General features: G+C 39.5%; 1 protein-coding gene across 4 annotated transcripts in view; it reads right to left on the reverse strand.

Moving 5' to 3' along the window:
• Positions 1 to 270: 270 nt before the first annotated feature.
• The window catches only part of ARMH4 (armadillo like helical domain containing 4), a 213388-nt gene continuing 199626 nt past the window's right edge, over positions 271 to 14032 (reverse strand). For all 4 annotated transcript variants that reach the window (XM_049898061.1, XM_049898060.1, XM_049898062.1 and 1 more), the window contains 3 exons: positions 12677 to 12708; positions 5384 to 5518; positions 271 to 5140 (listed from right to left, as the gene is read on the reverse strand). In XM_049898061.1, the coding sequence (XP_049754018.1) occupies positions 5072 to 5140; positions 5384 to 5518; positions 12677 to 12708 (236 nt within the window). In that variant the 3' untranslated portion in view covers positions 271 to 5071. The remainder of the gene's footprint in view (positions 5141 to 5383; positions 5519 to 12676; positions 12709 to 14032) is intronic.

Raw genomic sequence — 14032 nt, forward strand, 5'->3', positions numbered from 1 at the left:
AGCTCTTCAGACGATTCTGTTGCACAACCAGAGTTGGGAAGCCGTGTCAAATCGATTTCAACTCATAGTGGCCCCATGTGACAGAGCAGAACTACTCCAGAGGGTTTTCTTTTCTTTCTTTCTTTCTTTTTAATTGTGTATTAAGTGAAACTTTATAAAGCAAATTAGTTTCCCATTTGATAATTTGAACATAAAGTATTCCATGACATTAGTTCCCCCACAACATTTTTGACCTACGAAAGAAAAACAGATATTTTAAGAAAGGTTTCTGGGAAACTGCATTTGAAGCAATGCTAAGGAAATCTGTTATCCTGGGATACTAATTAACTCCAAGTATTTCACACAAATTAAGCCAACAGCTATGGAAGAAGCAGATTATGGGAGAGGAAAAGCTAGAGAAGGTTAATAGAAAAGTAGTTCCCTGATTACGGAAAAAGACAGGGCATGAGAGCAGTCCACTCTTTTTCTAGTGGCTTCCACCCTTTTCTCTTTCTCAAAATTTTTCTTTCTTCACTATGGCAGGTGTGATTTATTGGGTAGTCCAACTAGGAAAAGACTCTATACTCACAGGTCTGCTCTCCCTTGTCTCTTTAATAAGGAAGCTGTTTTCTTATAGATGCTTTATTAGCTGCGTTTTCAGACCTGCCTGGCCACGAGAATCCCATGTTCCTCCGCTGAAGATTCTGATTCATAGGTCTGAGGCAGGGCCTTGGAATCTGAATGTTTAACAAGTGCCCCTGCAAGTTTAGGAAACACTGCTTCTTCCTCCAAGGATAAGACAGAGTCCCTGCCCATGAAGTGGGATGCCAGCAGTTCTGGCTGGGAAAATTCAGTTTAAAGGGGATTGCAGCAATCGAAGCTGCAGCTATCAAACTCCCTTTTCCAGCAGGCTTTACATGTTTCACTGTTAAATGTTTTAAGCTTAGCAATTAGAATAACCACCACCCATCTGTCAGTTTGTCATACTGTGGTGGCTTGTATGTTGCTATGATGCTGGAAGCTATGCCACCAGTATTCCAGATACCAGCAGGTTCACCCATAGTGGACAAGTTTCAGCAGGGTTTCCAGACTAAGAAAGATGAGAAAGAAAGGCCTGACGGTCTACTTCTGAAAATTAGCCAATGAAAGCCCTCTGTGTAACAACAGAACATTGTCTGATACAGTGCTGGAAGACGAGCCCCCTAGGTTGGAAGGCAATCTGAATACACCAAAACCACGGCCGTCAAGTCGATTCTGACTCATAGCAACCCTCTGAATACACAGGGGCCACAAAAATGAACTCAGGTATACCAACAATCAAGAAGATGGCACAAGCCCAGGCAACGTTCTGTTGAACATGGAGTTGCCATGAGTCAGAGCCAACTCGACAGCAGCTAACAACAAGTTAGAATAAAGAGATGACTTCTTATTTTTAATGTGCAGCTATAAGCATACTAATCTTATTCTTAGATAAACCCATGAGTGACTGATTATCATATAACAATATTGGCCAGTGCCTTCACCTCATGGCAGCACCTCTAATCCCAGGTTTTGTTTAGCACAAGGCAACCTTTTCTGATCCACTTAATGACCCAAACCAACCACTGAAAACCACTGTTCCACAGCAGCAAAGAAAACCGCCAAAACAAACATATCCACTATGCCATCCACGGGGCGTTCCAGTCAACACGGACGGTTAAAACAGGTTTGTACAGAAATCTATTGTGATCTAAGTAAACTCTTTTTCTCTAATCAGTCATGTGTCCCAAAAAATATGTCCCAAAAAGGGCTGCAGAGACCTTTCTGTTTAAGCCTAAATTCACACACATGTTCTCACCATAGGCCTCAGGAAGAATGAAAACATGTGTCTGTTATCTGTGAATTTACTCCAGCTGTAGTTTGAAGGCTCAACCTACTAGCATGGTCTAGTTAAGACCAGAGATTAAGAGCAGCCTGAGGAAAAAGCAGCTGTTGAGGCTTCTTAAATACAACCAAATACCTCATGGGATTTGGTTTCTTGGTTTGGAGGTTTAGGGTCATGGCTTCATGGGACATCCCAGTTAATAGGCCTAATATTTTGTTTACTGCTTCTGTTCTATCTCCTACTTCGTTGTGTAGTTTCCAGGGTCTTAAAAGTTTGCAAGCAGCCATCCAAGGTATAACAATTTCTCTCCATTCGCATGGGACAACAGAAGAATAGGAGGAAGAAATGGAATGTGTGGCTAATTGCCTCCATGAACAATTGCCTCCTTTGCCATGAAACCAGAAGAGCTGGATAGTGCCTCGTTATCATTACTAAACATTTTGATCAAAGATTCTGTAGAAGAATCCTGACCAAAGGGAAGAACTGCAGAACAGAATTTCAAATTCTCATGGAATCCAGATTTTCTGGAGCCACAGAGGCTGGGCAAACCCCTGAAACTATTGCCCTGAAATATTCTTTAAACCTTAAATCAAAAATATCCCCTGAAGGCTTCTTAAAACCAAACAATAGTTTAGCTTAATTAGTAAAGAATGTCTGCCTTGAGCACTGTGCTCTTTTAAGAATTATCTATACGGGATCAAATGGACAACAGCAACTTAAAAGATTAGATAGTAAACTTAGGGGGCAGTGAGTTTATGTTAATGGGGAGGAAAAATTCAGAAAAGAGGGTGAGAATGGTTGCACTACTGGAAGAATGTAATCAGTGTCGCTGAATTGTACACGTAGAAACTGTTGAATTAGTTTATGTATGTCCTGCTGTGTACATTCTCAATGACAACAAAAATAAAATACACTATACTAAAAAAAAGTAGCCAAAATATCACCCATGTGTTGCTGAGTGAGGTGGCTTATTGAATATCCTCTATAAACAGCTTGTGAAGAATACAGTATGCTCACTTACTTCTAATCTAAGGAACACTCACAGCAAGAGGCTACTATTGGAAAAGGAAAACATACCTTATCCAACATCAGGTTGTCTCTACTTATCAAATTACAAATCATTTAGGAGTGTCATGGTTCTGAATTCTATTTTTAAAATCTAGCCTTGGGCTTATTTGCCAATTGCTAACTTCTATTTGTGCAGAGTTTTCAGCTCTCTCTATCAATTTTACACATTTGCTTACATCTTTTGGCAAAAAAAATTAGAATTATTTGATAAAAACATTCTTTTGATCCAGCTATTGTTTAAGAATGGATTCTAGAGAGGTTTCTCTCTTGGTTCCCCAGAGGTGATACTTAAGTTGATACAATTTTAATAGGTGAGGTGGCCAAGGAAAGAAGTATAAGAGAGAAACTAGTGAGGCATCACTGATTTTACCAAGACAGAAACTGGTAACAAATAGTCCTTGATTGAGCAGCTATTTCCTTATAACCTGGTTTTTAAAGACAGCCTCAGAAATAGCACTGCTTCTTTGCAGTCTATGGAAAGGGCACTAAACTGCAGATAGGGGCACACAGCTTGGAATTCCAGCGGTTGTATTCCTGGTCCTTCCCTTGGGTGTAACTTTGGATAATTGTTTCAATTCTCTATTTCAGTTCTGTCTTCAGTCAAATGGGAGAATATAAACATATGTCTTATCTTACAGAGTACCTATAAGGAAAAACATGCAACTTGCCTTGAATATAGTAATGTTCTATAAACGCTCTAATAAATGTGCACAAGTTAATAGTAATTGATATTCTTCCATGGGAATGACCCAAATCTCTACCCATAAACTCAACTAACTACAAATCCCAAATGCCCAGACTCAAACCAAGGGCAGGGAAGTACATTCCAAAGGAAACGAGAAGTGATCTAGCATAATCCAGCAACCCCACAGCGTGATGCCCTGAGGCAAGCTGGTTTCCCATGAGCTCTGGGGTCACCATGGTTCTGGCTGCTGAGCCTGCTTCTACCACAGAGGGTCTGTTTTTTAATAAAAGCCAAATAAGGACCAATGGCAGCCTACTCTTTCCATGACCAAGAACCACAGATTTGGGAAAGGAACATTCTGAGTAATTCAGATCAGTGGCCACATAAGCACAGAGCCAAATTGCAGAGATAAATGCTCTGCGGGTTTAAACCTGTCACCGTCAAGTCAATTCCAACTCATGGAGATCCCATGTGTGTCAGAGCAGAACTGTGCTTTGTAGGGTTTTTAATGGCTGATTTTTCAGAAGTAGATCATCAGGCCATTCTTCCAAGGTACCTCTGACTGGACTCGAACCTTCAGCCTTTCAGTGAGCAGCTGAGCAAGTTAACCATTCACACCACCCAGGGACTCCTCTAGGAGTTTATCTACCCTCATTTTCTTCTTGATTTCTTCACAATATTTTCTTGAAAAATTCAAATGGTCCTGAAAAAAAAGAACATCCCCTAATAATAAACATCTAGAGTCTGTTGATGGGTCAGTTGGACTTGAGCATACTATGTAAGACAGCAAATGTACATTAAGATCAACAGTCAATTTAATGTACTATTATTTCTGGTGCCTTTTTCCCTTGCCAAGAATGGGGACAAAACAGAAGTTAAAAAAAAAAATACTAAAACTGGGAAAGTAAAGTACATAATGCAAGCTATATAAATCTAAGTACAATTCTAACACCCTCAGAGATCTTGACAAAAGAAGGTTTTATTCTGAGTTCCTGCTAGTTTTGATGCAAATGCAATACGTTCTGTGGCGCTCAAGCCCACGGTTTCAAGTAGCTGAGTGCGATCATCAGAAGTGATTTTTTGTTAGGATTTGTGTTGTAGAATCAAGCGTGCCTTGATGGCAGTAATGGCTACTATGCTTAGTGCGGGTAAACCAAACCAGGGGAAAAGATACTGTGGAAAAATCCAAAATATTTACTCTACTTAGTCTAGCAACTCCTACTGAACAACCCAAACACTGCATATTTAGGAGTTGTAGCTCATGGTTGTGGAAAATTCACTACAGTAAAAAAACAAACACTGTGCGTTACATTGAGTATACAGCATGCCTTTTCTGCTCAGCACAAGAAAAATCTACCACCCAGCAAGTAATGAGACTGAGATGTGCAGAGACGTGGCAGCTTGTCGTTGTTTTTTTACCCGCAAATAAAAAATAAAATAGCATCATTGACTATCCCAACGAAACTCAGTCCAATTCAGAATTCATCTTCAGAGCTGTCAGCTAAGAGCATTACTCGATCTTGCATGCTGTTGAATTCTCTCTGCTAGAAAAAGAAAACAGAAAAGCATTAAACTCTTTCTGCTGTAGAGCAAAGCTGAGAAACAGGCCCTCTTGAAAGGAAACCCTGACAAACAAAGGCGAGGCAGGAGCTGCAGCCACTACTCCCAACCGCCGGGCCCATCGATACTGTTTCTGCATCATTAAGCCCCATGTGCTTTATTAAGCAAATTAGATAAGCAAAGAATATTCTGAAACTGATTAGGTTTTGCTGTTGTTGGTTCCATACCTTTCTTTTATGCCTTTTGAAGCCATTTCTCCTTCGGCGATTCATAACCTTAATGCTGTAGAGCGCTCCCAAGATGAACAAGGCTCCAGCTATCCCAACCCCTACAGGCACCAGCATCCCAGACATATAGCCAGCCTGCATAGAAAAGGAAACCGCATCAGGACGCTAAACACACCAGTGCCCTGGGTTTCTCGTCCTTGCTGGACGTCAGCAGGTTTTTAGATGCTTTGAATGCCCCGGTTTGCTTTGTTGTAAGAGAAAACGGCACCTGAACACAGTTACGTTTTAATAAGAAGGCAACAGAGAGACAGGTGTGACTATTATTGGATATTTCAAAAACTTAGAAGGATTGGAATAAAACAGCCAGACCTAGTGGCACCTCCAGCCACTTGCGTGTGCACATTTGTCCACATCAGTTTTTGGTGACAGAAATATCATTTGGATTAAGATGGGCCAAGTGAGCTTCTAAACACTGGAACTATTAAAATGCTATAAATGGAAAATATCAGTCTGAGTCAAGGTCCAAAGGAGTTGAAGTGTCCTCTGGAATACTATGTTTCTTTGAGGTTAAAAGGAGGACCTTGACATGTTATGGATTGAATTGTGTCCTCCCCTCTCCAAAAAAAAAAAAAATATGTGTTGAAATCCTAACCCTGTACCTGTGGATGTAATCCTGTTTGGAAATAGGGTTTATCTTTTGTTATGTTAATAAGGTCACACCAGTATACGACTAAACAATCACTTCTGAGTTATAGAAAACATCAGAATGGACACGGACACACAGACAAGGAAGACACACCACGTGAGGATTGTCTACAAACCAAGGAAAACCGAAGAACCAAAAAATGCCTGGAGCTACCAACAAGAAAAGTAATGACATGGCCAAGACTCTGATTTGGACTTACAGCCTCCACAACTGTGAGAAAATAATTTTTTTTTTTTTTTTAAGTCACCCACTTATTGTATTTGCATTACAGGAACACTGAATAACTAAAACAATGTAGGCAGTCTGCTCTCAATCTTAGCTGCACTAGAGTAAGGAGAGAGGAAAGAGCCTGTAAATGAGTAAAAGATGGGAAACAACAGGGAAGAAAAGACCCACAAAGGAATGAGGAAGAATATTAGATGCTGACACAAAAGCAGAAAAAACAAGGACATGGCGAGAGTGTGCACACAAAGGGGATGAATTAATGAACATGAAAAGGGATAAATCTGCCCAGTGGGCAAGACCAAAGTTGGGGGTTGGGAGGGAATTCTGAGAGTCCCCAGCCGCAAGGAAAAGAAGTGGCAGAAAGGGCACAAAGATAACTGCCTACGAAATCGGTACCTCCAAAAGAGACTGGAGGTATCAAATCCATGTGTGCCTCACTGTTCCAACGTGTCACTATGGATACCACAGTGCAGAGGGAGCAGTCGAATCTCCACACATCTCTGGACTTGGGTAAGTTGCTCAGAATCTACTCTTGAGCTCAGGGCGAGGCCATCACACTAAAGGTGCAATCTGTTTCTTGGCCAATAAGTCACCTATAGGCTTCTCCTATACTACCTTAGATCTCTTTCATGGGGAAACATAGATACTGGTTTTCCTTCCAAGAAAGCCCCTCCTACCCAGAAAAATATATAGACAATTTAAAAAAGAAAAAACAAGGACTGAAAAAAAAGAAAACCAGTTGCCATAGAGTTGATTTCAATGCATGGCAACCCCATGTGTGTCTCAGTAGAACTGTGTTCCATAGGGTTTTCAATGGCTGATTTTTTGGAAGTAGATCACCAGGCCTCTTTCTTTTGAGGTGCCTCTGGATGGATCCAATCCTCCAACCTTTCAGTTACTAGCTGAGCGCTGAAACAATTTGTCCCCCCCCAGGGACTTCACAAGTACTTTACCTGTTACCAGTCAAGAAAGTTCCGACTTATACTGACCCTACACAACAGGGTAGAACTGCCCCATAGGGTTTCCAAGGAGCAGCTGATGAATTTGAACTGACGACCCTTTGATTAGCAGCTGAGCTCTTAATGACCGAGCCACCAGGGCTCCACAAGTACTTCAAGTACTTTAGACAGGTATTATTCAGGAGAAAGAGACAAAGAACATGATTCTGTCCATTTATTTGACTGACTAAAAATTTCTAAATAGCACCGGCTTTTTCTAGTTATCTTTCAAAATCAGCCCAAAACAGAGAGGGGCAGAGAATATAATTTTTCCATAAAGTGCTGGAGTATGCAGGCTGAGATGCTTTCCCAACATTTCTAGAAGCAAACCAAAAACCACAGGAATAGATGAAACCTCACAAAACAGCAGCCCCTCCTCAGGTACACGAGCCGCTCACACACTGCTTCTGCCTTCCCTGGTCTAGTTAGGGCAGAATGTGGAATTTTTTCCATTAATTTGAGAACAATAGCTTTGTTCAACAGCATACTAAGTGTTTTTCCCCAAGAAACAAAGCCCAGTCATCTTTCAGGAAATTAATATGCTTTGCAGAAGCCCAAACTTTTTCTAAAATTCTTCCAGACCTACTTAAGGCTTATAAAATCTCTGTAATTTTCCATATGGAGAGACGTTGGCCAACAGCAAAGTTGCCGTGCTCTCACCAGAACTGTGAATACTTTTTTTTTAAATCACCATTCCCAGTGCATGGAAACATATATGCACATATTGAAATATAACAAACTTTAAGCCCAGTGGATTAGGCTTTACAGAGCTGTACATTCAAAGGTTGATACTCAAGCTTTTGGAAGATCAACTTAATCAACCCCTGTGTGGGTCTCCTCGTGCTATGTAACGTAACCCCACACCGTAACATTTATATTCCACAATATGTCACTCTTCCCATGCTTCTTATTTACATGTTTAGGCTTCTTGTTCTAGGGCATTAAACCATGTCGATTTCATAAAAATTTAGTTAACATCACACTTCTTTTTAGATCTTGTGTGTGTGTGGCATTTGCCTGTGCTTTGAAATTAAAAGTAAATTACAAGATGCGAGCAAAGCAACTTATCCTCTTCAAATATAATTTAACTGTTCCTGTTTCAAAACTAAGGGAAAATAAGGTCTTCTTTTAGAATTGTTTATTGTTTTTCTGATTCTGTAGGTCTGGGATAGGGCTCCAGGTTTGCATCTCTAGCAAGCTTCCAGGTGATACTGATGATGCTGGTCCTGGCCATCCACTGACAGCCACTGTTATGAAGTACAGCCTGGGTCATTCTTTTTCTAGATGATTTCCTAAAGCTAGAAGAAACAGAATGCTTTTGACGATATAACAACAGGGCTGGTTTTCATTACACAACTAAAATTGTTACATACCTTCAGTTTTTGAGAAGGAATTCAGAGGTTAAAAAGATCTCTCAATAGGTAGCCAAGTTAGGATTGGTCTAATAAGCCTCACCAGCTTGGACATTTAACCAGGAAGAATGTTAATGATGGAATGAATGAGTATAGAGGCTGTCCCTCAATATCCACTTTCCTCTTCTATACCAATGGAAAAAAAAAAAGTTGTCGTTGAGTCAACTCTGACTCATGGTGACCCCGTGTTTGCAGAGTAGAACCGTGCTCCGTAGAGTTTTCAAAGGCTGATTTCTTAGAAATAAATCACCAGGCCTTTCTTCCAAGGAGCCCTGGTGGCACAGTGGTTAAGAGCTTGGCTGCTAACCAAAAGGTTGCCAATTCGAATCCACCAGCCACTCCTTAGAAACCCTATGGGGTAGTTCTACTCTGCCCTATAGGGTCGCTATGAGTCGGAATCAACTCAGCTGCAGTGGGGTTGGTTTTCTTCCAAGGTGCTTCTGGGTGGTCTCAAAGTTCGAACTTTGGGTTAGCAGCCAAGCGCATTTACCATTTGGACGACCAGAGATTCCTGTTTACCAATAGGACCCCCAGTTTGGGGCTGGGCACAGAATAAAGAATACTTCTCCCTGCCTTCCATGCAGCTGGTATGATCATGTGATAAATTTGGTCAAGGAGATGATACGTTGGTGGACCACGCAGCTTCTAGGTCATACTCTTTAAGAGGGGAGCCATGCTTTTATCTTCCCCTTTAAGAGGGGAGGGGTATCTTTATCTTCCCCTTTTTTGTTCTTCCTTCTGGTTAGAATGTGGACAGTGCTAAGTTGGAACTGCCATCCATGGCCATGAGATGGCCTTACAAATGAAAGTCACAAAGGGAGGAGCATCAAATAGAAGGAGGCTGAGCCCAGACACTGTGTAGCTCTCCACTGGTTGGACTACTACCTAAAAAAAAAAAAAAAAGATAGCTCCTAAATGAGAGACAAACTTCTGTCTTGGTTAAGTCTCTGCTATTAGAGGTGTCTGTCACTCATCACTGATTTTTTTTTCTCCTTTTTTATTTTTTTTATTGTTGTAAAAATATAGCTAACACTCATAGCTGATCTTAAACCTAACTAATATAGGGACTAAACAGCAACAAAAGGAATAATTTAGAACTTTTTAAAGCACCATCCTTTCTAGAGCCCAGCTGTCTAATAAGAAAACCAATATTAGAATGATTAAATGAAGCTAAACTGAGAAAGAATCCTGGTTTAGCTGAAAAGCTCAGTTAAATATGTAGTTTAATTTTCAGTTCTAAGGGATTCTGTGACTTTCATGGAAGAGGCAATTACTTCACTCTCAATGTTTCTAAAGATAATGACTAACAAGACCGCTACAGAAAGAGAGCTATGATGATATAGATACATCTGCATGTGTGTGTGCATATATATGTATGTATATATATATATGTGTATATACATATACACACATATGAATGCATATGTCAAGTGAGTATGTAATAAATATTTCAAGCACAGGGGAAGGGATGTATGGGAAAATTAGAGTCTTTCCAAGAGAGTCAAATATGAAGACATGAGGCATTAAACAGGACAACCACAGTTAGAAACTCAGATTTTCTTCCCTTTTTTTTAAAATTAAGACGTAACTAAAAAAAAAAAAAAAAAACTACAGAAGGAAGAGAAAGTTGAAAAAACTTCACAATAAGCAGAAAATTAGGGGCCATGCATAAAATTATTTCTCTTGATAAAAAAGTGCAGGGAGAAGCTGCCAGGCCTTCGAGACAAGATAAGAAGGAAGGGCCCATAGGAATAGAAAATATAGCCTTTCTCTGAAGGTGCACAGATTTTTAAAGGGGGTGGCAAAGGTATATATACATACAGGTAAGAAATTTTGTAATATGCAACTTCAAATGGGCTACATGCCAAAATTTATTTTAAGTCTATTTTTTGCCCTGTTTTTTTAACTCAGGGTATCGGCTATAGAAAAAATGACATATGGACTCCTAAATTAATGTAAAAAAGCCTGTTTAATTTTCATTGCATCATATTTTCCACTGAAAAATAAGAGGAACACTGCCAATGTAAATATATCCAGTTTTAAACTTTTGAGCTTTTCTCAGCCCAAATCTTGCTCCGTTCATTGGGTCCTATCTCCTTTGGATAGCTGGGCCCATTACACATACCAAAATGGCCCCTAGTACCTCAAAAGGTTTAAAATTTTTCAATGTCACTTTTAATGTGTATGAATACAAAATCTCATTCTCAAAAACTGTACATGCTGAATTCCACTAAGCAGAAAAATAACAGTGAGAAGAATTAATAATTTTAATTGAAGTTGAATGTTATATTTTCTTTTCTTTTATTCTTTAACATTAAGCTGTAGTAAAAGAAATATTATTCATTCAAATATGTGAAGAATTGACCCTAAATAATCAAAAAGATAGGGACTACCAAAAACAGAAATATATTCTGAAGCTGGTGAATCAGAGGTAACTCAATATCTGGCAGATGAAAAGGTTTTCATCTAACTAAAACCCCGTTTAAATCTGAGCTGGGCTATAGTAATGGAAGCTGACACAGGCTACGGCAAGAAATTCAGGACCCATCAATATTTGTATGAGTAATTCCAGTTTAAAATTATATGATAACCAAAAATGAAAATGTGGAGAAGATTGAAAATCAAAAGAAAATGAAAAATATGAACCTGGAAAAAATTAATACTGTCAATCATTATGTAGATGGCAGAATTAAAGAAAGAGAGGAAAATATTTTTCTATAATTGACCATTCCAGGCAGGTCAATTTATCAATACTTATTAAGTAGTGGTACTATGAAAGTCTACATAAAGGTGAAGGAATTTCTAAGGAGAGAGCTCTGGTATTGGAGTGTCTTTATCTCACACCCTCTATGGTTTAAGGATGCCTTTTCTATCCATGGGAGCCCTGGTAGCACAGTGGTTAAGAGCTTGGCTGCTAACCAAAAGGTCCACAGTTCAAATCCACCAGCTGCTCCTTGGAAACCCTATGGTGCAGTTCTACTCTGTCTTATAGCGTCACTATGAGTCAGACTTGACTCCACAGCAATGGGTTTTTTTTTCTTTTCTTTTCTATTCACAGACTTTTATTCTTGAATCAAGTCCATCAGTTTTTGCCCTTAGGTCAGAAGAATCAATGCCTTCCAAAACCCAAGGCGTTTCTTCCTCACACAGGAAGACCAGGCTTAGGAGACCCTCACACTGGGACAAGAACTGTGTTCCTGAAATTCTCTAAAAGAATCTTTACTTTGATGTATTGGAGATACTATTCAGTTGAGCATACAAGATGTTGCCTTTAGGGCACATCAGCCCAGGGCAAGGCTTAGAAGGCAGGAGGGGACAGGAAAGCTGGTAATAGGAAACCCAAAGTTGAGAAGGGAGGGTGTTGACAAGTTGTGGAGTTGGTAACCAATGTAACAAAACGATATGTGTACTAATTGTTCAATGAGAAGCTAGTTTGTTCTGTAAACTTTCATCTAAAGCAGAGTCATAATAATAAAAAAAAAAAAGTTGCTTTTGTAAGAATGAATGGTATTCCAAAGAATAATGTGCGTCTTGAGCCCCTGGGTGGTGCAAATGGTTAACATGCTCAGCTGCTAACTGAAAGGTTGGAGGTTTGAGTCCACCCGAGTCACCTCGGAAGAAAGGTCTGGTGATCTACTTCTGAAAAATCAGTCACTGAAAACCCTATGGAGCATGGTTCGACTCTGACACACCATGGCACAGCAACTGATCTAGTTTTGTGTGTATGTGTGTGCACACGTGTGTGTGCGTGTGTATGTCTGTGTGTGCTCTATAATAACAGAATTTAAAGGGAAGACCTTGTTTCTTGCTGGGCACCTGAAGTAGGCCTGTATGTTTGGATACATTATAAGAATCAAAATAATAAATTAAAGGTCTACTACTCAGGAGATCTTTTGTTTGAGAAAGCCATGCCCTACAAAATAGAGTCAAAGGAAGAAAATATTTTTCTTACCTTGTCTTTCAGTTTTTCCATCCAGCTTCTCACTAGGAAGAATAAGAGAATAAAATGTGAAAAGCCATTTTTTTAACTTATATTTCATGTTATTAAATTAATGTAACAGCACAATGAAGGTTCTATTGTATGAAATACAGTATTAACACATGACAGTAATGGTCTTGTTTTGATTCTCACTTATTTAAGAAGGCAACAGATAGCACAAACATATCCCTCATATCATTATTAGATGAACAGAATATTTTTGTTTGCTAAATGGTTTTCTACTATTCTTTAATGCTTTGGGGAAAGGTCTAGGGATGATGAGTGGAAATCACCTTTAAAATACCAGTTTTTTTTTATCTGATATTTTTTCGTTAGCTTTATTCCCTGTCTTTCTCAGTTTTAAGCTCAACAGGAATGTGGCACTTGAATCGGTGCCAGAGAGCAGGGATTTATATAAGAAAGGGCAATGGGCAAGCTAAGGCTGCCCAGCACTGGCTCCAATGAGAAGCGTTTGCATTCATATTAGAAGAAAGAATCTAACCCAAGGCAAGAACAGGAAATATTTCTGAATTATGAATATAGCTTACAATCTGTAGCATTCTATTACAGTGTAACCACCATTAAAAATAAAAGCAATAATCAAGAAATATTTATGAAAGCTGACTAAAAAGGACTATATCAACAATAAAATTTAACATAGCCCATGATTTATGTTGTTGTTGTTGTTAGGCGCTGTTGAGTCAGTTCCGACTCATACAACCCCATGTTCAACAGCACAAAAGACTGCCCGGTCCCTCACCATCCTAACAATCGTTGCTATGTTTGAGCCTGTTGCTGCATCCACTGTGTCAATCCATCTCATGAGGGTCTTCCTCTTTTTCAGTGACCGTTTACTCTACCAAGCACGATTTCCTTCTCCAGGGACTGGTCCCTCCTGATAACATATCCAAAGTACGTGAGATGAAGTCCCACCATTTTGTCTTCTAAGGAGTATTTGGGCTGTATTTCTTCCAAGACAGATCTGTTCATTCTTCTGGCACTCCATGGTATATTCAGTATTCTTTGCCAGCACCATAATCAAATGAATCAATTCTTCTTCGGTCTTCCTTGTTCACTGTCCAGCTTTTGCATGCATATGAAATGACTGAAAATACCATGGCTTGGGTCAGGCACACCTTAGTCCTCAAAGTGACATTTTGCTTTTCAACACTTTAAAGAGTTCTTTTGCAGCAGATGTGCTCATGCTTATAATACCTATGTCAAGCATTGAAGGACGTGTCCAGCAAAATGAAAACATGTTAGAACGGTGATGTTAAGGGAGGTTTTACGTTGGTGATGGAGTTTTTTCCCCTTAACTGCCTTTTAAAG

Source organism: Elephas maximus, chromosome 10, assembly GCF_024166365.1.
Source record: "Elephas maximus indicus isolate mEleMax1 chromosome 10, mEleMax1 primary haplotype, whole genome shotgun sequence".
NCBI lineage: Eukaryota > Metazoa > Chordata > Mammalia > Proboscidea > Elephantidae > Elephas > Elephas maximus.